The sequence below is a fragment of the Raphanus sativus genome, chromosome 7 (assembly GCF_000801105.2).
Source record: "Raphanus sativus cultivar WK10039 chromosome 7, ASM80110v3, whole genome shotgun sequence".
NCBI classification, from domain to species: domain Eukaryota; kingdom Viridiplantae; phylum Streptophyta; class Magnoliopsida; order Brassicales; family Brassicaceae; genus Raphanus; species Raphanus sativus.
In genome coordinates, this window is record NC_079517.1 from 23,000,836 (window position 1) to 23,025,924 (window position 25,089).

The following is a 25,089-nucleotide window of genomic DNA, read 5'->3' on the forward strand; positions in this document are numbered from 1 at the left end:
ATGTCTTTCGTTAGTAGTGGTTCTGTCTTTTCTTTTTTTCTCTCTCAATGTTACAATTGCATCTCGAATCCTAAGATATATGGTGATATTTTCAGGTTGAGTATGAGGAGAGGATGTGGATGATTGCTGGGGTGAACAGGAGGAAGAGACTCATGTAGAACTGGAAGTTATTGTTTGGTTTTACTTATTTACATGTTCTGATGGTTTGAATCAAAGTGATTAATAATTTATTTTAGATTATAACAGAATCACAGAGGTGTAGAAGTACAGATTAAAACAATAGAATAGGAAGTGGTAAAAAAAGACCAATAGAAGATACCATCTATGTTTTGAAGAAATGCGATTAAGATCAAGTCAGCGTTGGACTGGCCACTTCAAAATGTGTGTCTATTCACTTCATAGTCTTCCTGCAAGGTGGTAACGGCTTGCCACACAAGCAAAGGTTATGCAGATAAGCAGCTGCAGGAAAGATGTTGAACGGTTTTCCTTGTGGAATCAGTCCGCACAGTCTCTTGCTTAACGCACATACACTCATGACAATGTAAGGCCCTTTGCTTCTTATCCTCTCTGCAAGCTTCTTCCCCATCTCCATAATCCTGAGAGAAATTCAGTGCTTTAAATGCTACGTGAAACACATTTTTTTAGTTGAGGAGAATAAAACAAACATTGGTTTAGGAAAGCCACCATTGTTAACACTGGCAACACAAATATTGGACAATTGTTTAATCTCTGAGAGCTCTAGCAAAATAAAATCAGTGGCTTCCAAAGGTAAATGTTATTGTGAGACTCACTATTGTTATCTCCCCTGATGAGCTAAAAATGGTATGTATTTCTCTCCATGTGTATAACACTCAACCGCATGGTTGACACACAAAGAACCATATTAAGGACACAACAGAGAAGCAAGATTTCACAATGCCTTTAATCTCCTCGTTCAGTCTGCATATTGAACCACATAAGAACTTGTTCACAAATCACAAATGTGAATGCATTTGAAATGTAGACGTCAAAGCTAAGGAACCGTATGAAGCAGCCTTATCTGTAAAAGTAGGCAGTGTTCTCTTTGTTCATATAAGACTAACATCGAGATTATTATGGAAGTACCTGAGGCAAGAGTGGATGTATCAGTTCCCTTTAGTGGCGGAGCTGCAAATTCATATAACACAGGAAAAACAGTTCAAGACGATTGTTTATTTATAAACAGAAAACTGAATCTATTGCTTCAAAGCCTTAATAAGATTACTGATTTTAATCTTGCCAGTTTCATGAAGGCGCCCTGCAATCTTCAAAGCAACTCATATAATCAACTGAGCTTCCAACTATAACACCATCAAGGAGCCCTCATTAGCTACACAAACAAATAACTTTAGGTAAATAAGCCATCCTATGAAAGAAAGAAACAGCTTTTTCGTTAGAAACAGAACAAAAGCATCAAACTTGGCAATGTTTTCATCGTTCTACTGGAAAATATTATAAACCTGCCAAAAATTTCTAGTTCAGAAAGATGCAAATCATCAGCAGTGATAGTGGAGGGATTGATACAACAAAGTGCATCTCTGACTGCATTCATAAGCCGACCTTCCATAGCTTTTAAAGCCTCAGCTCCAGGAGTAGCTCCACTAACCTCCACCGAATCAGCATTAGCCTGACCAGATTGTGCATTATTCGATGGTCCTCCGATAGGATTGGTGGGACCTTCAATCTGACCTGTGCGAGACTCTAAATCCATGCGGAACTGTTCTTCAAAGAAAACTTGTTTCTTCCCTTTCCGTATTATCTTCGTCCAACCATCAACTGCTGCATCATCGGCGTCATCGGCCCAACAACTCTCCTTGTCCATTCCTATGGTTTCCAGAAGTTCCTCCTCAGCTGCTGTTGCTACCAAGATACTCTCAATATCATGTGGTAAAAACACAAAAATACTAATTACCTTAGTTTCACCAAGTTTTCATAAGTCTCATAAGTCCCTTCTCCTCAATTCGACTCCACATAAAACATCAATTACCTTTGTATTATTACCAAGTTTATCGTTCACAGCTTTCAGACTGAATTCCTTGGTTCCACTTTTCCGTTTGTACTGCATCTTGCACATCCGCGGGCAACTACTATTTGCACCATTCACATCTTCTCGGAAATGGTTCCTCAAGCTTGGAATTGCCTCAAAGGCCAACAACTACCAACACACAACAAAAAAACATTAACATCAATTAAACAACTATGTTGAAGAGAGCTTGAGAATACCTCCAGAGGGATATGAAAGCTTGTAAAAACCCAACTCGTCGGCGCAAGCCCGTCGCATTTTTCCAAAAAGGTAGAGACATCCTTCAAGTTATGTTCGAATGCATACCGCCCCCAAGGGAACGTTACACACGCATCTAGGTCATCAACAACACTCAGGAAGAAACTGTCCACAGGTGATGCTCCCTCACCACTCTTTCGGCCTCCGACAAGGATGCTGGCTAAGAAGAACAGAACGGCCATCTTCTTACGATCCTCAGATGGCTTTGATTTCATCGCCAACATCTGCTTCTCCAGGTCAGCGTATGTTACCCTTTTCCCTCCAAAATACTTGTTCATGAATGTTGTACCACCCAACCTCTCATGGTTGGGGGGATACTCATGGCAGTATAGTCCAGAAATGAGTCCTAATTCTCTAAGAGAATATCGGATTGCGACGCCATTAACGACAAACCATAACTCATGCTTCTTCGCAACACAAGCTGATCGCAAAACGAGAACCCACATTCCCATCCACTTCTGCTTTCGGTTTTTAATATGGAAGAAATGCTGGAATTGTGGGTGCTCTATGAACCATTCCACCTCCTTCGCTTTCAGGATCGTTTGAATAGTTCTTATCGCCGAGTCAATGTAACATTTTCCTGAAAGCTTTAAAGACTTTTGATATTGGCTTGAAGGAAAGTGTAGTTTCGGTAGCATGCCCTTTTCTTCGTCATCTACAACCTGCACTCAAGTGAGAACCGGATCACGTACGACATCTTACAACCATCAACATATAGTTTCACAAACTTCGACTTAGTTCAGCAATCACTAACTCTAAATTCCACTTAGTTTTCCACACTTATCTAATCTTTCAAATCATCTATGTAAAAGTTTTCAATTTCAATACTTACCGAATCTGCATGCGACTCAGTTTCATGATGTCGTCCAAATAGAATTATCTCCCTTTCATCAGCTTCTTCGTCGTTTCTTCGGGGCTCTATTTCGTCTCCGGGTTCCTTCTCTTTTTCTCCTTCGTCTCCGACTTCCTTCTCTTCATCTCCTTCGTCCCCGGCTTCCTTCTCTTTTTCTCCTTCGTCTCCGACTTCCTTCTCTTTTTCTCCTTCGTCTACTTCTCTTGATTCCTCCCCTTCATTTTTCTTACTTGATTCTTCCTCTTCCCCTTTTCCATTTCCACTGGCATTGTCTTCGCTTTCATTTGCATCTCTGGGACTTTGGTCGGTTCCTGGGCCGACAGGTTTCTCGATAATCCTTGGGTTTGCTTCATCTCCTACTACACTACTCGAGCCGTCTTCTTTTGCCTTCGTAACGTCTGGATTCATAATGATTTGTGTTTTTGATTGTCGATTGAGGATTCGAATTGAGTAGGGTTTTCAGATAACTCGAATAAATTCTACTTAGTGAGAGACGGTGAACTTTATGTCTTTTCAATCAACCAATATGGGGAGAGAGGGGAAACGTATTAGGGAATTCAATTTCTGGAAGTGGATATCCGATTTGTTTGGGTCGGTTCTGGGCCCGGGTTTGGATAGTCCTAGGTAGAGTTGTAATTATAGAAGTTTCTCTTGGTTTCGTTGTCTTTTTATAAATTTTCGTGTAAAAATAAAGATAAATGAATTTCTAAATCCGGGCAGTTTCGGACAGGAGTATCTCAGCTCTTTTTTTTCGGGCAGGAGTACATGAGCGTTTGATTCGCACTGGAGTGGCAGAAACGTTCGCCAAAAATTTCTCCAAAAATCGCCAAGAGAGAGAAACGGCATTGGGTTATGTTTTTTTTAACCCAAAAAGCATAACAACGGTATTTATATGCTGGTCAATTAGGTTAAAAATTTTGGTTTAAATTTGATTATGTTAAATTTAGTTTGGTTAAATCCGGTTAGGTTAAATTGCTATATCCGTGAGTAGACTTCTTTGTAAGTCTACAATTTTTTCTTTTTTTAAGTTTTATTGTTTTAATAATGTTAAGATATGATTTACTAACTAATTTTATATTTTTAATATTTATAAATTATGACTGAATTGTAAATTTACGAAACCATAAACCACTAAACCCAATATTAATTTAGAAAAAAATAAATACGTGTATTCAAGTCTACTATAATATTTTTATTTATTATTTCTCTTTTTAATAATTTTATATATGATTTTTATCAAAAATCTTTTATCAAAAATCTTTATTATTTTAGTTTTTAATATATATTTGCTAAAATCAATATTTTTGTTGGTTTAGCAAATCTCTCTTTAGTAATTTATATATGAAATACTAAATTTTTTTCTTTATTTAGTAATAGTTATAATGTGTGATTTCACTTTTTTAATTCATAAACTCAATTTATAGAAATTTTTTTTGTACACTCATTAAAGTAAACTGAATCGTAAGTCTACAAAACCCTAAACCACAAAACTCAAACCCTAAATGTTAGTTTGATAGGAAATTAATGTATCAAATATCAAATTTACAAAATATAAACTACTTAGTAATAATATGCTAATTTAAATTAATAAAACAAAAAATTGTCAATTTAAATCTAACTCTAAAGATTTAATCTTTAAAGATATAACATGTTATGATCTTTTGTTACTAACAATAAACATTGTCTCACATCATTAACAAATCAACATTTATTACTTTTAATAGTTCACTTATATACAAATTTAGTCTATAAACTTCAGAACAAAACTTAGGTTCACCCTCTAAGGTGAACATCTACATTCACCCACCAATAACATTTAGCTATTTGAGATTTGATATCTCTTGAAAAAGGAAACTAAATAATAAGAATTTAGTGAAATCAAATTATGTTTTTAGATAAGGAATATTGATTGTCGAACCTGTTCGTTTGTCTGTAAAATAAATAGTAGTAATTATCAAAAAAAAAATTTTTTAATATTAATAAATCTGTCAGCAATTACTAAACTCTAAATTCTAAATACTAAACCCTAAACCATTGGGGAAAGCTTGAAACCTTGGGCAAATCCTATACCCTAAACTCTTTAAATTAAACCAAACTCTAAATCATAAACTAACTCCTAAACCCTAAACCCTAAATCATGACCCCTAATACTAAACCATAAATCCTAAATTCCAAAATGGTTTATGGTTTAGGATTAAGTATTTAGGGTTTAATATTTGTCCAGGAGTTTAGGGTTTAGGGATTCGTGTTTAGAATTTAGGGTTTAATATTATGGTTTATAATTAAAGGTTTAGGATTAACAGTTTAAGGTTTAGGATTTACCCGAGGGTTCAGGTTTTCTTCAAGGATTTAGGGTTTAATATTTAGAATTTAGGGTTTAGGGTTTAGTATCTGCCGACGGATTTATCAATATTAAAATAAACATTTTTTTTGATAATTGCTACTATTTTTTATTTATCTAAAAACATAATTTTATTTCATTAAATTCTTATTATTTAGTTTCCTTTTTTAAGAGATATCAAATCTCAAATAACTAAATCTTATTGGTGGGTGAATGTAGAGGTTCACCCTAGGGGGTGAACCTAAGTTTTGTGTTAAACTTCATATTAACCTTTATATTGATGATTAATTAACAATTTCACAAAAAATAATTTTATATATTTTTAAAAGTAATTAACCAGATCAGATTACAATTTAGACTACAAATTAAGTTAACAAAGTAGATTGTGTATGACGTCTACGGATATGTAGACTATTTTTGTTATAAGTAGACTTACGAAGGACAGAAACGTAAAATAATTTTATGATTTTTTGTTTGGTCACAAGGACTAAATAGTAGTTTTATCATCCTTTTAGGTTGGGTTTGCAATTGATTGAATATGGGGTCTACTTTTAGGGTTGTAATTAATATTTGGGTTAGTTTTAGCAATTTTCCCTTTGGATTTAGTAATACCGAATATACAAATTTTTAAAAAACTATGGTTTCGTATATAAACCGATCAAATAAAAAAATCGAATAATTAAAATATAGTAATATAATTATACATAAACTATACAATATAACTAATAATTATATACATAAATTTATTTTATTGATATGATTTTTATAATTATTATTCAACATATTCCAAGGTAGTAAAATATAATGGCTGATAAGCTGGCATGCGGTGCTCGGAATCTGCATTCTATTATGGTTTGTGTTGATTCAGTTCCCCCGAGGTGGTTCTCGGATCAGGAATCTACCTAAATTCGTTTAGCCTTTTGTTGTAAAAAATATATGAACTTCATAATTATGATATTGATTTTAGTAACTTAACATTTTGTTTTAAGTTAATTTTTTTTAATTTTTATTAAATTTAACAAACATAAGTTTTATTTTTTATTGACAAATATGTGCATCAATATTTAGTTATTTAATATATTGTTTAATTTATTTAAACATAATCTAATCATATAAATTAAATTCACAAAATATTATAAAAGATAAATATAATGATGGTTTTGGTATAAAACTGAATCTACCAAAAATCAACATTATATAAACCGAACCAAATCAAAGTAGATATGGTTTCTAAATGATGTGTTTTTATAAACCAAAATACCAAAAAAATAAAAACCGAACTAAAATCTGGATTAGACACCCTGTTTTTTACATATACTTTCATTCCGCGCAGGTGCGCAGATCCCCACCTAGTTATAATAAAATTTTCTATATAAAATAATAAAAATGGACTGTTTTTATTTAGTTATTAACAAAAAGATTTTAAGAAACTCAAAAACTATTTATTATTTTTAAATGGTATAATCTTCATAAAATTTCGCGAATTAAATTATACATATTCTTAGAACTCTTACCAATGAAAAATACTCTTACACGGATTTGCACATGATGGACTTTTTGAATCTAGATAGAATTTTCTTGTTAAAGATACAAAAGTCAATATGTACTTAACACACGTCAAAGACTTGGAAACTACACTTTATATATGTATAAAGATCCAGTTTGTCATCTTGGACCGTTTCTTAGAAGTCATAGTTAAGAAAATATCAAATCCAAATATATAATACCCTTATTAACAAACTAAGAAAGATTAAAATTATATGGATTTCAAAATCTGCTATATCCCACAGCATAAAATATGATAGCTGATTTGTTAGCTATGACTGCTCATACTTTTCATAGATCTCTTTGTTATTTTGGTTGTTCTATTCCTATCTAGTTACCTAGACCAATTCAAATTTGAGTAATATAATAGTCATTTGATGTAAAAAAATGTTTATCTGCTTAATCACGAAATGTAAAACCAGCTTAAAAAAACAAAATTAAAATCTAATATTAATAAATGATAAATATAACTTTTTAGCAAAAAAAAAAACTGATCAATATAATATTAATAAAACTTTTTTGTGAAAACTATTATAACTTTTATATTTAGATGAAGAATCTTATAAAACACATGATTACAAAGAATGTGTTACACTATAGGATACATATCTGTCTTTTTGACTATAAGACAAATATTGCAAGAGACATACATTTCCAATTCTCATAATGACTTTTCGACCGAAATATCCTCTAACTTGCAAAATGAGAAAATGAAATATATTTGTTTTATTCTGTTTAGTTAGTAGAGACATAAAAATTTTTGTTAACTTTTTTATTAGTCAAATTAATTAAGATGTAGTTTATTTATGAGAAGTTATGGAACCCCCCCAAAACATCATACTCCTTCCGTTTTAAAATAATATATATTTTAGGATTTTTACACTTTTAAAAAAATACATTAATATTTAATAATAAATACATAGTTTTATATAATTTTATATTTTCTATATTTCTAAATCAATAAAATTTTGCAAAATGCAAATAATATTTTTGAACTTCACAATTTTTCATTATTAGTTGACAAAAATTACATTGAAAATATGAATAATATATCTTTTAAAAATAATTTTTTTCTCTAGAATATACATCTTTTTGAAACGGATAGAGTATATCATAAAATTTAGAATTTTTCGGTTATTTTATTCAACCCTTGTGGCTAGACCTCTAGTTAAAAGTGAATAATCAAAGGAATAGGAAGTCAATTTATGTATGGAAGGACTCATGGATCTCTACTCCTCGTCCGAGGTCAGCAATACCAAAAATTCAAAATAAATTTTTAAACCATTCTCTAATGGTGAAGCATCTTATTTATCTGGTTACTTGTTCTTGGAATGTGGATCTGCTCAATGCATACATCTATCCAGACGATGTAAAAATCGTCAAAGGTTTGGCGATTAGTCGATCTCAACGACCAGATACATATGGATGGATGTTTAACGATTTTGGTAAATACTCGGTTAAGTCAGGATTTAGGACAGAGTCCTCATATCTAGATAGAGGGCAGACACCGATAAGCTATGGACCAAATATCAAACCTTTGTTGGCTCACTCATGGAAACTGAAATGTTCCCCGAAATCTAAACACTTTGTGTGGCAAATATTATCGGGTACATTACCAGTGGCGAAGAATTTGAAATCTTGTGGGATTGACTGTGATTTACGGTGAAGTATTTGTGGGGCAGAGGAGGAAACTACTAATCATGTCCTTTTTGAGTGTCTACCGGCATTAAAAACTTGGTTTTTGTCCAGGATACCTTCTAACATGTGCATTTTCCCGGCTTCCTCTTTTTTACTAGTTTGGATTATCTATTTTGGAGACTTCTGAAAGATGAGGTATATTTGGAATAATATAAATGAAAAAATCTGCATCAACAAGAATCGGAATCTGCAAGAAATTTTACGGATAGCCGAAGTAAAAGGGACACTTTAGGCTGAGGCGCAACTGTCGGTGAAAGAAAATTATGGACATATACAATCAGAAGTATCTGAGCAATAAATGGGGCATAACATAATCTGTTATATTGATGGCGCATGGAAGGAACATGATATTTTTACAGGTCAAGGATGGTATTGCCAAACCTCAGCCGACGTGATGATAGGGGCGATGAATCTTCGAAGAAGCCTATGTCTTCAGTTGCTTTTATCTAAAAATTTAAGATATATAAAATAAATATAACTAGTACACTAAATTGCATATAAAATTTGGGAAAATATGTATTTTATTCCTCAACTATTTCAAATCAACATATTTAATACCCAAGTGTTGGTTTCATAAAGATATTCCCAAACTATTTGTTCAATACAAATAATTTGACATGAAATAATCAACTGCTAATATATAAACGGAAAACCACTGATTTTCGTCCAATTTTTAACAGTTTACTAATGTGCAGCTAACAATTAGTAAGAAATAATTTTATACAAGTTATACTTGGGTACTAAATGTGCTTATGGAGAATAAAAACTATATACTTATTTTGAGTTTCTAAATCAAATTATCAATCAATCTTTAAAAGTTCATAGTTAAAAGAATTTATCAAGGATGAAAACCAATTAGAGAAATTGCTAATGCACAACATAGATTTTCTAAAGCTGAGATCCATAACAATTTAAAGTAAAAACTCTATAAATAAATATGCTGGAGCTTCAATCTGGAAGTTTCGCAAAACAAACTTAGTATGCTATAGTTAAATAAGCAACGATAGCGATCTCGAAGGTTCCCAAAACGACCTTCTAAATCGCTATCGTTGTTTATTTAACTATAGCAAACTAAAGATCCACTATCAAAAGTGTCAGACCTATGATAAGAGGCGCTGTCGGAACGTTGTGGAAAACTTTATTATATCAAACTCATAGCATTTAACGGCCGCTATTAATACCCACATTTCTTGTAGTGATACAAAGGGTGTTAATACTAATCCTCGTCGAGTTTTTTAGAATGTGGCAAGGGCTATAGACCATCTTACGCCTGGCGTAGTATCTTGTTTGGAACAGAATTACTGAGGAAGGGACTTACTAAGTCCATTGGCGATGGGTAATACACCTTTTTCTGGTCTGACTAGTGGATACTAGATGATGTTCCTCGCAGATATCTGAACAGACAACTCTTATATGATGTAAATTTGCGGGTCTCTGAGTTGATAGGGGACGATGGGAAGTGGAAAATCGATACTCTCCAGGAACTATTCTCACCAAATGATGTTCAATGTATCAAGTAGATCATTATTCGTAACGTTGAAGATAGAGAAATTTGGGTTTTCAACAAGGCTAGAGACTACTCAGTTAAAAGCAGCTCCTGGTTCTTAGCGAAGCTAGCTGAGTGGTGTAGGATCAGGATGTGATTGAGCTAAAGAAAAAAATTTGGAGAATTCCTACACTCCCAAAGATTCTACGTTTTTGCGACGTGCAGCATCAGGAGCTCTGGCGGTGGCAGAACGTCTTATGACTTATGGCATGCCTGTGGAGCTTACGCGTAAGTTGTGCAATTAAGGGATCGAGAAGATTGAGCATGTCTTGTTTCATTGCACAAAGGCACATGGAATTTGGAGTGATTTTAATCTTGAACCAGATCAGGCCATTCATAATGTTACACTCCCAGAACTTTTGAGTGAATGCCTACGACTAATAAAGGAGGAAGCCATAGATCAGACACGAACGTGAGCGCTCCACTGGATGCTATGGACGATTTGGAAGAACATAAATAGCTTACTTTATGCGGAAGTACAAGAATCTTCCTCTATCGTTGTCTAAAAAAACACTAGAAGAAACAACCTTATGGCATGCGTTAGATATAGTGGAAATCAGTTGAATCCGGTGTCTAATGATCTTGGAGTGTCAGAGAAGTGGACACATCATTATCGGGCCTTGTGAAGTACAATTTTTATGCAATTGGAGGAATAATATATACCTTACGGGAGGACCATGGATCACAAGGGATCACATGGGAGTTGTTGGTATGCACGCAAGATATGCTTTTGTTCCATCACCAGATAAGTTATCAGCGAATATGAACTGTTTTCTCCGGGTATCTCATAGTCTGAGAGACCTGCGATTAGAAGAATTCAGTATATGTACAGAATCTCAGAGGTTAGTGGAAGCAATCAAAAACCCTTCATGTTGGCCTCGATACCGCTATCTACTCCGGCAAATAGCTGCAGTTTCTTTTGAATTTGAAGTGGTAACATTTGATTCGGAATCACGTGGGCCAAATAAGGTGGCAAGATAGATAGTTAAGAGTGTTCTTCGAAATGGGCTGTTCCAGTCTTACCTTGCAGTGGGAGGTCCCTCGTGTGGGAACCGAAATTCGCACCGTCAATATTTCGTATAGATAAGGAAACTAGAGAAAACCCTAATTTCCCAGAAGGTCCTGGATTTCTGAGAAACCACACGTCAAGCGTTCAGAACACGACAATAACGAGCAAATAAAATAAAAATCGTAAAAAGAGAGCAAGAAGGGTTTTATTCCGAACCTGCGTATAAGCGTAACAAAAACAAGGTAACGTGCTTCGGCTACGAGAGCTGTCGGCGAGATCCCTAGTTCTAATACCCGAAGGTGGCTAAACCTAATTGAGTCGCAGCTCGAAAACAAAAACGGAAAGTTGCCTAAAATGCTCTAAGTGCTAAGTTGCTCTCGAAAAAGTGATGCCTCTATGCCTCTCGCCTTGAACTCCTTATATACTCCCTCTAAGGTCGGTTTACGCTTCCCCCTTTTGCTTTTAAGCCGTCATAGTCGAAAAAATGGGAATATTCCATTTTTTCCGATCTTCATGATTATCTGCGGAAAGTTTCCATTTTTTCGCGGAAACTGATGCTTATCCTCCAAGCATAAACCATCATAAGGTTTATGGGTTTATAAGAAATCGTAAGTGGGCCTCGAATCAAGTTTAGGACCCCTTTGGGCCGTATTTTTGATTTGAGACGTTTTTACGATTTTTCCAATAAGGTTAAGTTTCCGCGGTTTTATCGTAAACCAAACGGACGATTCCATTTGATCGAGAGATCAAGAAACGGAAAGTTGTGAGTTGCAGAGAACGGCTATACGGATAGTCGAGAATGCATAGTTTTGCGTCGTATCGTCGTTTCGGATGACTTTGGACGTTTCGGAGAATGATCGATGCACGAACGCTCAATTGCTATAGCGACCAAGCTCTGTTCGGAGCTCGGTCGCTATAGCGACCGAGCCTTGCTCGCGGCTCGGTGGCTATAGCGACCGAGCTATGTTCAGAGCTCGGTCGCTATAGCGACCGAGCTGTAATCGTAGCTCGGTCGCTATATGGACCGAGCGTGGTGTCGTGATCCGTTCGCTATTGCAACCGAGCTCTTGTCCGTGACCCGATTGACATCGCGATCGGGTTTATGCCTTGGTCTGAGGTCCGTTATCCAAGTGTTTGAACCTATCGCAAAGCTACGATTCTCTTAGGATGCTTGTTTGCGGAGGTTTGGTCCTTTGATAACAAAGTTCCGTTTGATTTTAAGAAATCGTTACTTTCTTAAATCGTTGATTTCTCAAGTCGTTGATTAAGAAATCGTTGATTTCTTAAGTCGTTGATTAAGAAATCGTTGTTTTTTAAGAAATCGTTGATTTCTTAAATCGTTGATTAGGAAATCGTCGTTTTAAAGAATCGTTGTCTTAAAACAAGATTTTTCCGTAAATTTTTCGTACAGGTTTTTCCTTTCCGAAAAACCGTAAAAAAGTTCTTAAGTAAATCATTTTAAACGGAAATTTTGGATGCCAACTTTGCCCTGTCCGATTTCGACCCCAACAGTTAGCCCCCCAGTGCGGTAGAATCGTGGGTTGACGAGATTTTGTCGTATTGTTTGGCGAGTTTAGGCGATTTTTTAGGCCAAGTTGGTATCCAAAAGTCCGAACTTGAATAGTAAATCCTGAAGCTTATAAAAGAGTGGGTAACTCTTTCATTTTTACTCACCCATCTTTCATAAGACTTTCTTTGAAGAATCCTCTCAAGAAAAGAAAAATTTAGAAAGAAAATCCTTCACCAAAATGTCAAAGTTGTTTAGAAGCGGAAAGAAGTCTTCTAAGAAGAAGACTCCCGTGACTTCTTCTCCTGATTGCAATCAGTATGAAGAGCTCCTCGTCCCGAAAGCCGAGTTCGAATTTCCTCCGAATGCGGCGGAATGCGATGCGTATTGGAAAGCAAGCAGTGATCGTATCAAACGTCCCGGAGAAGAAAAGTTTCCGATATGCCGATCTCGGAGAGGGGTAGCCCACCTACCGAGTAAGACCACCGATCTTTTTCTCGAGACGCTTCGGAAATTTGCCGGAGTCCCGGACGCGGTTGAGTTCTGGATTCTTAAGGTCGGAGAAAGCGCCGACCATCCTCCAGAAGGCTACTTTACGTGTTACGAGGCCGTTCTGACGCGTTGCCGTATTTGGTTTCCGATTCCTCAGATTATTGTCCGCGTACTGGACCGTTTTCAGGTTTCGTTAAACCAGCTGTGCCCTACGAGTTTTGAGATCCTTATCGGTCTCGTGATTCTGAGTTACGAGCGCGGCCTATCCCTCACTACCGACCACTTTAAGGCACTTCTGAGGCTGCAATACAACAAGGAGTCCGCCTCCTGGCGATTGACTCCTCGTACCATAATGCTTGTAGTAAGGAGAACTGTTTCCAATTTTAACAATTGGAGACAATTCTTCTTCTACGTCTGGCTTAACGCTGCGTCTGTCGCGGAGGAGTTTATTCCGATGTTCCGGACGGTTCCAAATCCCCTTCCGTACATCAGCGTGGTCCATCCCTGGCCTACGGACATTATGGAGGTGAGAGACGCGCTTAGGAGCGGTGATCATTGGTGGACCAGTTTTACCCGACAGAGGGTGCGGAAGGCGATCCGAATGGTCCACTCCGACTTCGAGGCGGAAGGTGAGATCGATTTTGCTCCTGTCGAACATCTCCCAGAGCGTGTTCCAGTCGAGAGATCGCCTGAGGTGCCGCGAAAAGATAAAGACATTGAGGTCGAGGATCATGACTTTCCTGCCGATGATTTTCCACTTCCGGGATGGGATCCGTCTCTTGGCTTTGGCGATGGGAGTGGTTCGAGTGATGCGCCAATGCCCAATTTTGACGACTTTTTTTCTGGTCTTCCTGATCATCCTAATCCGTATACCTTTGTGGAAGAAACGGAGAGGCCTGAAGTATTGGCTGAGACTTCTCGCGAGGTTAACGGGGTCAGTCTTTTCTTCTTCTCGTATTTTCCTTATTATTCGATCGGATTTTTTTATCTTCGTGAAAAAATAAAAATTTTGTTTCTCGAATTTTGCAGGCGATGAACAATCTTGGCTCGGCGTTGGTGGATAGCCAGAGAGAATCGAGGATTTGGCGCTTCAAAGCGGAGAAGAATGCGAATGATTTGGCGCGACTCCAGGAGGAGACCTTAGAACGGAATTTAAGGGCGGAGGCCGACCATGCTAGAGCGATTCGCCGAGAGAGGAGGCAGGCCAAGCGGAAGATGGCCGCCGAGATGCAGAATTGGGCGACGCGATTTCAGGAGGAGTATTACAATCTCCGGGCAGCCGATGCTGCGGTGGGCGATTTTCGCGAGTGTCGCGGATCGGTTGGAGCTCTGACGAGGACTCAGCAAAGGGATTATGTTTACAAAGAGGAGTTGAGCCTTATGCAGGGTGGCATGAAGGACAATGTTCACGCTGAGTCGCTTGTTCCCCCTATCGAGGAAAGGATTTGGGGACTCTGGGAGCCGATCCCAGTTTCTCCTGACACGGTGGAGGTCGCGACAGAAGCGGAGGGAGGTGATGATGAGGTAACTTATCCGACGAAGTTCCGAACTTCGTCGTCGGACGACTTTATCCTCTACTGAATTTATCGGGAAAATGTTCTTCCCTTATCTTTGTATTTCCGTGGCCAAGTGTGGCCATTTTATATGTTTATGCCGCGACCGTAGTAGGTTGCGTAATTCTATGTATTTTGGGACTGGCCTTTTAAGGCTTCGAATCCCTGCCGCCTTCGTGCGGCTTTTATATAAATATGAAGTAAATTTTCGGTGATTTGCATTTTATGATCTGATTTAAACTTTCGCCAAGTGTAGAGGGCAGAATGCGAGTAGTCATTTCGTATTCTAACTCTTAATTTGTCGCTTGGTCTGTATGCTACTTTTTAGTGAGTGTTTTAGGTATAAGCGATATGAGACATATTTTGGGATCTCGTATTTGATACTATGTCCTTGAGATGTTAAGTGCCAGCAAGATTGGGCTTAGGGCAAGACCTAGGTCTACTCTCAGCTTCAAGGCTATGCGATGACTGATCGGCTTTCGTTTTGCCTGTTTGTGATTTTGACCTGATTCGTACCGTTTTAAAATCCGCGAAGTGTTATCGCCTTATATGATTTGTCTAGGTATGAATCGAGCTACTTCCTTTGCGAAGTGCTGGACGAAATTTCGATTTTCTTGTATAGCGCGCTATGGTATCCTGGTCGGATGTAAGAGGATCTTGCGAAAAGATCTGACTACGAATTTGTTTAAGTGAAATGTTTCTGTATTTGCCCGTCGGGGCCAATCGACGGGTTTGTTTTTGTTTTTAAAGTCGCGGACGGACTATTTTGATAAAATGTTTAAAGTCGCTGATGGACTATTTTGACGGATGATACGAACTAAATATCTTCAGTAAAAATTGTGACGTCTCGCGTTTTCTTGAGGATTCGTTTTTCGGAGTGTTTATGTGTTAGGAATCGTCAGATTGAGAAAGTGAATTTTATTGAAAAAGTTTCGAAAATTTCGAATACAAATGCGGTTTTTTTTTTTTGCGGGAGTATACGAGTATACGCACCCTCTCCCCCCCCCCCTTTTGGCGAGGGGGATAGCTGAACTCGCCGGATTTTGACGGGCTGCCTACGTACCTCTTTCGAGGATCAAGCCATCTCGTAGTTCTGTTTATGCCGCGAGTGTGTTTACTCGTCGGTTGGTTTTTCGTCGACCGCTTTAGTTACGGGGTTGACGTTCACCTCAGGATTTTCCTCTTCCCGCTGAGTTGTTACGTTGTCTTCGGAGTTGGGGATGGTTCCGATCTCCGTATCTGCTTCCGCGGGAGATGTCTCTGTGCCCTTTGTCAGGGCATCCTCGGCGGAAGGCTGAGTTCGCTTGCGTTTAACAGTGGAGGTCGTCGTGATCTGCCTCAACTTATGCTCCGCTAGGAAACAGAGTCGCGACTGTTTTTGACAACCCCAGATTTTGGCGATTCCAGTCCTGATTAGGAATTTGACGCCCAAGTGATAAGTCGAGGGAACGGCCTTCATGGCGTTTAGCCATGGAGTTCCCATGATCGCTTTGTAAATAGCCGGGCTATCTACCACCGCGAAGTCAACTATCTTGGTAACGTTTTTTGCTATGACAGGTAGCTGAATCGATCCCAGGGTCATGGACGTTTTTCCGGAGAAACCCGTGAGCAGTTTTGGTACCGGGGTGACTTCTCCGAAGTCGACGCCCATCCTTCTTAAGGTATCGCGGAAGATTAAGTTTACCGTATTTCCGGTGTCGATGAGTATCTTTTCGACTTCGAGATCTCTTATCACGAGATCGACGACCAAGGGGTCGCAGTGAGGCTGATCGATTCCGCAGGCCTCTTCTTTAGTGAACGTGATCGAGGTGTTCCGTTCGTCTCGAGGAGGCGACCGTGGAGTATACTTTGCAGTCGACTCGGCTTTCCGTTGGTAGGCCTTGATGGCCGAGACCGAGTCCTTGCAGTATTGGGATCCTCCTATGATCATGTTGACCCTCCTTCGGGAGTTATCGTTTCCCCTATCGTCCGGTCTTCTCTCGCGCTTATCTCCCGTCTGATTTCTCGGCGACGAAGTTTCCGCGGGAGGATTCTTGTTGCTTTTTGGCGGACGGTCGGATTCGAGGATTAGATCCTTGACGCTGGTTACTCCAGAAAGTTCTCCAGCAAGCAGCTTCGCGGCCAGCCTTGCCCCTACGACTTTGCAGTTAGCCGTGGAGTGACCTTCGGTCTGATTGAACTCGCAGTATACGTTTTTGTCGTAACTCTGGTTACGGTTCCACGTATTTCCCGAAGTCCTGCCCTGCTCCGGATTCATCGTGTAGTTGTGCGCGCCTTGGAGTTCTTCCCCCTCGTGATGGACGTACTTGTCGTTACGAGAGGTTTTCTTCTTTGATTTCGGATCTACGTCTTTCGAAGAGTTCCTTGTCGGCTTATGTTTTTGCGACAGGACTTTCGTCTCCTCTTCGATCATTATGTAATCCGAGGTTTTTCGAGCGTTATCCACTTTCTGAACTTCGACTTGTACCAGAGCGCCTTCCTAAGCGCATCGATGGCGACTTTGTCGCTGATTCCGCTGACCTTCGCCATGATCAGTTTGAAACGGCTTATAAACTCTCGGAGGATCTCGCCCTCTTCCTGGGTTAAGCTCCAGAGATCGACATCGGAAGTTTCTCTATCGATGAACATAGAGTACTTGAGGAGGAATTCTGATGCGAGTTGGCGAAAGCTTCCGATGGAGTTTTGCTTCAACCGGGAGAACCATTCGAGCGCCGCACCTTCGAGATTTTCGACGAACAGGCGACAGTAACCAGCGTCTTTCTCGCTTTCTCTAAGCCTGGCTCTTCCCATAGTGATATGGAACACCTGGAGATGCGCCTTTGGATCGGTAGTACCGTTATACATCGGTATCTTGAGCTTTCCCGGATTAGACACCTTAGTCTCAGAGATTCGCGCGGTGAAGGGCGTTTTACGAGCCACCTCGAGCAGCCTGTCGATTTCTGGGGCATCGCTCGTGGCGTGGTGGATCTGTGATTTCACGGCCCTTACTTCCGCGGCAGTCTTGGTGATGTAATCGCGGAGATCGCGTATATCGGGATCCTCTCCAGCGGTTTTCCGAGCTTGTCGGCGTTCGCGGCGAGTAATCTCGGTCTGCCTTTCGGGATGTTCCTCCTGTTCGACCCAATAGAGGTTTTCCTCTTCTTCCGTCATGGGTTTGTCGAACGGAGAACTTTCCCGAGCTGAACGGCTGCGGGTTCTTCTTGGATGGACGTCGGCGTCTTCGTCGGAGTCATCGCTGGGCTCCAAGTCGATACGCTCGACTTCATCCTCCTGTGTGTCCTTTTCGGACGTCGGAAGTTTTTCCGAGTTGTCTTTCGCGACAGGGGATGTTTCGCTAGGGTTTTGTCCGGAAGGACGTTCCTGCGAAGTTCCAGGCCTATCGTGTGGGGTTGCGAACTCGAGCCTTCTTCCGCAGAGTTTCGTGGCTCCGCGAGGGAGAACTGCGCGGGACCTTGCCGTTAAGGTTTGAACCTGTTTGGTCAGCGTTCCCACGAGTTTATCCTGCTCTCCCGACCTCTTTTCGTAGGCGGAAAGCAGCTTTTTGAACTCGTCGAGCGACGCGGCGTTAGCAGGTGCATCGGCCGCAGAAACATCCGCTGCGGGAGTGTTCAAGGCGTCCTTGGGTGCTCCCTTTAGAGGAGTTTGCAAGTTCACTGAATCATCGTTAGTCATGTATGGTTCAGCGTGAGCTGGTCGTGAGTAAGATTGATCCGTACTGTCAATATTTCGTATAGATAAGGAATCTAGAGAAAACCCTAATTTCCCAGAAGGTACCTGATTTCTGCGAAACCACACGTCAAGCAATCAGAACACGACAATAACGAGCAAATAAAATAAAAATCGTAAAAAGAGGGTTTTATTCCGAATCTGCGTATAAGCGTAACAACAACAAGGTAACGTGCTTTGGCTACAAGAGCTGTCGGCGAGATCCCTAGTTCTAATACCCGAAGGTGGCTAAACCTAATTGAGTCGCAGCTCGAAAACAAAAACGGAAAGTTGCCTAAAATGCTCCAAGTGCTAAGTTGCTCTCGAAAAAGTGATGCCTCTATGCCTCTCGCCTTATATACTCCCTCCAAGGTCGGTTTACGTTTCCCCCTTTTTCCCTTAGGCCGTCATAGTCGAAAAAATGGGAATATTCCATTTTTCCGATCTTCATGATTATCTGCGGAAAGTTTCCATTTTTTTCGCGGAAACTGATGCTTATCCTCCAAGCATAAACCGTCATAAGGTTTATGGGTTTTTAAGAAATCGTAAGTGGGCCTCGAATCAAGTTTAGGACCCCTTTGGGCCGTATTTTTTATTTGAGACGTTTTTACGATTTTTCCGATAAGGTTAAGTTTCCGCGGTTTTATCGTAAACCAAACGGACAATTCCATTTGATCAATAGATCAAGAAACAGAAGGTCGTGAGTTGCGGAGAACGGCTATACGGATAGTCGAGAATGCATAGTTTTACGTCGTATCGTCGTTTCGGAAGACTTCGGACGTTTCGGAGAATGATCGATGCACGAACGCTCGATCGCTATAGCGACCGAGCTCTTGTCCGTAACCCAATTGCCATCGCGATCGGGTTTATGCCGTGGTCTGAGGTCCGTTATCCAAGTGTTTGAACCTATCGCAAGGCTATGATTCTCTTAGGATGCTTGTTTGCGGAGGTTTGGTCCTTTGATAACAAAGTTCCATTTGATTTTAAGAAATCGTTACTTTCTTAAATCGTTGATTTCTCAAGTCGTTGATTAAGAAATCGTTGATTTCTTAAGTCGTTGATTAAGAAATCGTTGTTTTTTTAAGAAATCGTTGATTTCTTAAATCGTTGATTAAGAAATCTTCGTTTTAAAGAATCGTTGTCTTAAAACAAGATTTTTCCGTAAATTTTTCGTACAGGGTTTTTCTTTCCGAAAAACCGTAAAAAAGTTCTTAAGTAAATAATTTTAAACAGAAATTTTGGAAGCCAACTTTGCCCTGTCCGATTTCGACCCCAACACCTCGTAGTTACATGATCTCATCCAGACTGTGGTTGCAATCATTAGCTCTTAGACCCTTCCCTTAGGGTGAGCTAATGTAGGCCTAGGTTTTCTTTGATGCTTTATGTTGTTAGCTTTGGCCGGTAGTTCTGTTTTTCATTTTGTAAACTTGAGCTTTGATCTTAGTTTTTTGAGTTAAGAAAATAACAATAATAAAAAGTTGTAAAAAAATTTCTATAATCTTTTACAAAAAATATAGTAATAAAAGCTCATATAAATCATGATAAAAGTTTATACACATTGAGAAATTGACTACTAAATAAATAAATAAAAATATTTCATCCAATTTGATAAATTTTCTTAACTCAAATTTTATAAATGGTTTGATGTTTTGATTTAGAAACTCCAGATAAAATATATTTTTTATTCCCTAAATATTTGAAATAAGCATATTCAATATCCAAGTATTACTTGCGCAAAATGATTCTCAAACTAATTGTTGACTGCGCAAAATTTGTTCTGAAATAGTCAACCGTTTAAAATTGGACGGAAATCGTTAGTCTTCCGTTTATACTTTAACGTTTGACTATTTCATGTCCAATTTTTCGCAATAAAAATTAGTACGTAAATAATTTTGCGTAACCAATACTTGCGTATTAAATGTGCTTATTTCAAATAATTGGAGAATAAAATACCCATTTTCACTTAAAATTCTCTATTTTTAACATCCATTTTCATATATATATATATTAAAAAGTGTGGACATGGCACAATAATTTTTCGAAACAATTGTTGACATAGACACATTTTCATTTTAGTTGTGTGTTTGTATTTAAGGATACATGCGTTGCGTAATGAATTGAAAGAACATGTAGTACTAGATTGTGTGGATAGGTTTATGTGGACATGTTTTTTGGATACTTAAACATTAGGAATTGTAATATGTGTCAATGTTAACAAACTTGTGGAGATGGACACATTTTGCTTTTTGCTGTGTATTTGTGTTTAAGGATGCATGTATTTCATAATGAATTGGAAGAACATGCAGTAGTTGATTGTGTGATTATGTTCATTGTACATGTTGTTTTGGTTATTCAAATATTAAGAATTGCAATTTAAAATCTGTCATTAGAAATTGCATAATATAAAGTTTGGTGTTAACTCATACAAATTATAAAATATGTGTCTGGATTGAAAAAAAAAATAAGAAGATGAGTGACCATTATGGAATAACGAAGGAGGTTTGGAATGCAAAATTGGAAGTTATGGATTGATTCAAGAGGAATTTTCTGCAGTATTTTAAAGTTTGAGATACAAATTGAAAAGATCAGGCGTTCAGGGATATGTGTACAAATATGAAAAAAAAAATCTCCATTGGAGAAGAAGAGTCTAAGATATCTTATCTCCGATGAGAGGAGTCATCCTGCAAAGGAAGAAAGGAGGAGTAGCTGAGAGCGGCAACAGTGGCCATGAGTTGAGAGTGGTGACAATGGTAATGGTCCTACCGGTTCTTGACTCGCTATGGTGGTGGTAGTGAAAAATTCTATACTTTTTTCGATTAGGTGCTGGTGCAAGAGGATCTGTGGGAAAGAAGAAAAAATGAGACAATGGAGAAAGAGGATATGTGTTCGTTTGATGGAGCATAAGGTTCATATGAAAAAAAGAAGAGAAAGAGAAAGAAGATTAAAGGTTTACGTATCTAGGAGTTATTTCATGTTCTTCAACAAGAGAAAGAAAATAAATCATCACGATTAGGATTATATATTAGGGGAAGTGATTTCGAAAATCAAAAATGTGGATAAGAAAGAGAATAAAATGTTTTGTATATTTTAATTTTTGTTTTTGGTCTGGTTATTGGTTATGAGGGCAATTACTTTTGGTAAGAGAAAATTAAGAATGAGTAGTTGTGACTTAGTTGAGGTTATGAAGGACAAATCGCATAGGTTAAGAAATAGAATTTCATTCTGCTTAATAATACTGTAAATCTCTAAACATATATTTAAATAGTAAATAAAAATATTCAGAGTACACCATCAAGCATCCATGGGTGCCCCCCCCCCGGGGGCCAGGGGTCCTATTTTTTTAAAAAAAAAATTAATAAACAAAAAGGGTAGATATGAACATATTTTAACTTTTTGTCAATATAAATATATTTAAATAAATTTAGTTACACATATTTTAAAAACTAATTTTATCTTGAAAATATTCATACAAAAAAAAATAGAGTAAATAATAACATTAAATTTTAGTTTTTAACTAATCTTAAAAAAATAGCCAAAAGGCTATATAATGTTTTTCCCCAGGGGCTCTAAATGCTTATGACCGGCCCTGCAAACATCAACTATATTATTGTTTGCTTTGCCGTTTTAAAAGGTGGAAATGTTTAATATGTTTGAGTGGCTTAATATCACTCAAATTATCCTAAATAGTGATTTACTCTCTCAAATAAGATGTTCAGTTGTAGTACTTAGGGATCTAATCCACATAGATTCTAGGATTATTCAATAGATTTGTAGTTTCGAGGTAAAGCTAGACATATATGATGTAAATAGTAAATAAAGTGAAAGATGGGCGAACAATGTAGTTGTTCAGTTAAATGATTTGAGTTGTAAATGATTTAGGGAAAATAGCTAGACTCAGGTTATTCTCAGGTGACAAGCATGCAGAACTAATTGAATTATTAGGGATTTGTGAATATAAATTGTTCTCGAACTCAAAAGTAAGTTATAATGTATCAACTTTCGTCTATTTAGATTATCTAATGTCTAGATCTAAGATTTCAACTTTAGTTTGTTAATCTTGAGAAAGTGTCGATCGATGGTTATTTATGGCAATCAATTGATACACCTTTCAAAACGCCGATCAATACATCTATTGGTATGTCGATCGATGTTTATTCTAGCAAGCCTTAGTGAATGGGTTTGATGTGTTCTCTAATCTCCTAGGACAACTTTCGTGGGTATATAGTTAATTAGATCATACTAGTTTGGTTTCAGGTAATAAACCAGGCTTCTGCCTGCGCCAATTAATCCTAAGATCTAAGTTAAGGGTGATAAAGCCTAGACTTAGTAATAAGAACAATTAGATGAAGAACTATTTAAATAACCCTAATAACCAGTTCATATTAGAAATACATAAATCAACCTTTGAAGAACCCTAATCTAACAATAAGACTACTTAAACATATTCATAAGAAACATTATGATGGTCTGAATAATATTGCAATAAATATCAAAAGTAAACAAAGTTGAGTAAGAAATAAAGGGAGTTCAAGATCTTCTCTGGTATGATGTTCATATCTCTCTCTCCAATCCTAGGATTTCTCTCTCTATCTTCTAGGTATCCAAGTGTGCCTCTCTCTCCACAAAGCGTAAAAAAAATTCTACCTAAAAACAATAAAAAACCCTAATAAATAGCCTAACAGGTGGCCAAGGACTTATGATGCAAATCTTGGAACTTCTGGGAAAAACTCGTAGTTTCCTTAAACCATCATTAAACTCGCGGATTTCTTCAGCTTCGATCGATCGACGTTGATTGTGATACGTCGATTGATGTTTTCTTCTATAATCGACTCCACCTTCATGTTTTCAAGAGGGCTTTCTTACAATCTCCAAAAGTATCCAAAAAACTCCAATTTCGTCCAGTGGGTACATGAACCTGTAAAGACTCTAAAAAGACTCCAAAGGCATACAAAAAGACTCTAAAACATGGGTAAAAATAGGTAAAATCCATGACATATCAACTCCCTGAGACTTAGGGGGGTTATTGAGAGATAAATTTAAGTAGAGTTTGTAAATTTTAAAAGTTGATGGATTTTAAAATTTATGTGGATTGAAAAAATATATATACATTGACTTACGAAATTTGATCATGACTTTTGTAAATTGCTGCTGACAAATTTTTTTTTTTGTAAATGGCGACAAAGATTGTTAAAATCAATAAACCAATAATAACAATGCAATCTCAAAAATTTCAAAGTTGATGAGAATCCGTTTGCCAATAACCCCTCCTTATCCTTTTGCTTGTCCTCAAGCAAAATATAGGACAATCATCTGAAAAGGTTTGAAAAAAAATCGGGCCTTGTGGCTTGGTGGTAAAGGGCTCACAGTTGTGAGTTCTGCCACCTGAGTTCGAGTCCCGGCCACTGGTGGATTAACATGGAGTGATCACCAGCCCCCCTGGATACCTTCGGAGGGTTCCCTGGCGGGCAACGCCCAGATTTCCTGTGGACGGTCTTTAGGTGCTAGTCGGGAGTCCCTTGGGACATCCGGATACCATAGTCAAAAAAAAATGTTTGAAAAACAGCAGAGATCGACAAAATTTTGAAATCACTACTCTTACTTCTGAAAATATGTATGGGTGGAAACGAATCATTACAAACCTTATAATGTTTCAATGTACTACACAGTAGCTTAGTCAACATACCATACCACACATAACTCCACTGATAGTGCTTGACGTACCCTTCTACTGACCTCATTTCTGCATAAAAATATATGTGTATGCTACATCTTGGGAGTATCAATCACTGAACACATGGAATCAACTCCAAGTATATGGACCAATAGGAAGTCTTTTCTGACTCTTTCCTCTTTTTCCTCTCTTCTCTGAATCATACTTTTCTCAATGCAAGTGAACAATGATGCTAATGTAGTCATCTTGTTCATCTTATTGAATTTGTAATTGTGTCTCATTTTTGACAAAATATAGGCGAATAATAAGGTCGCATGTAATTTACATATCCCTCGCTTCCAACAATGTGTGATCATTCCCTTCTGAATTAGAATAATAGGATCAAAGGTAATTTACATATCCCTTTGCATCTTCCAGAAAATCATCTCAATCTATAACCTAAATAAACCCTAAATATAACAAGTAAATTGCTCAGACATAGCACAGTAAATCATCATGATCACAAATATAAATTGCCTAGAACAATGGTAGAGCACTTAAATATCTGAAGGAGTCTTGGATCTCCAAACTACTAAAAACCCTAGAAATGTTTCCTGTGAAAATTTTTAAAAAGTATGAAAGCATGTGTTGCCTAGAACAATGGTAGAGAACTTAAATATCAGGTTAAAGTCGGTCTCGGATATTCTTGTAAATGTGGGAGACTTGGGCAATAAGTAGGCTGAGAACCAAGTCGGACCTTGCGCGCTTTGCTGTCGATCGACAACAGATGATGTCCGTTGATCGATAGTTGACTCTTAAGGTCGACCACTTGGACTGGTTCGACGGTTAGCTACGAGTTTCTTCTATATTTATCTCCAAAATTCTCCAAAA

At 37.9% G+C, this 25,089-nt stretch overlaps 1 protein-coding gene across 1 annotated transcript; it reads right to left on the reverse strand.

The window, feature by feature from the left end:
- Positions 1 to 15,957: 15,957 nt before the first annotated feature.
- LOC130498101 (uncharacterized) lies at positions 15,958 to 17,100 on the reverse strand. The gene has a single exon (XM_056991458.1). The coding sequence runs from the start codon at positions 17,098 to 17,100 to the stop codon at positions 15,958 to 15,960; it is 1,143 nt and encodes a 380-aa protein (XP_056847438.1).
- Positions 17,101 to 25,089: the final 7,989 nt, after the last annotated feature.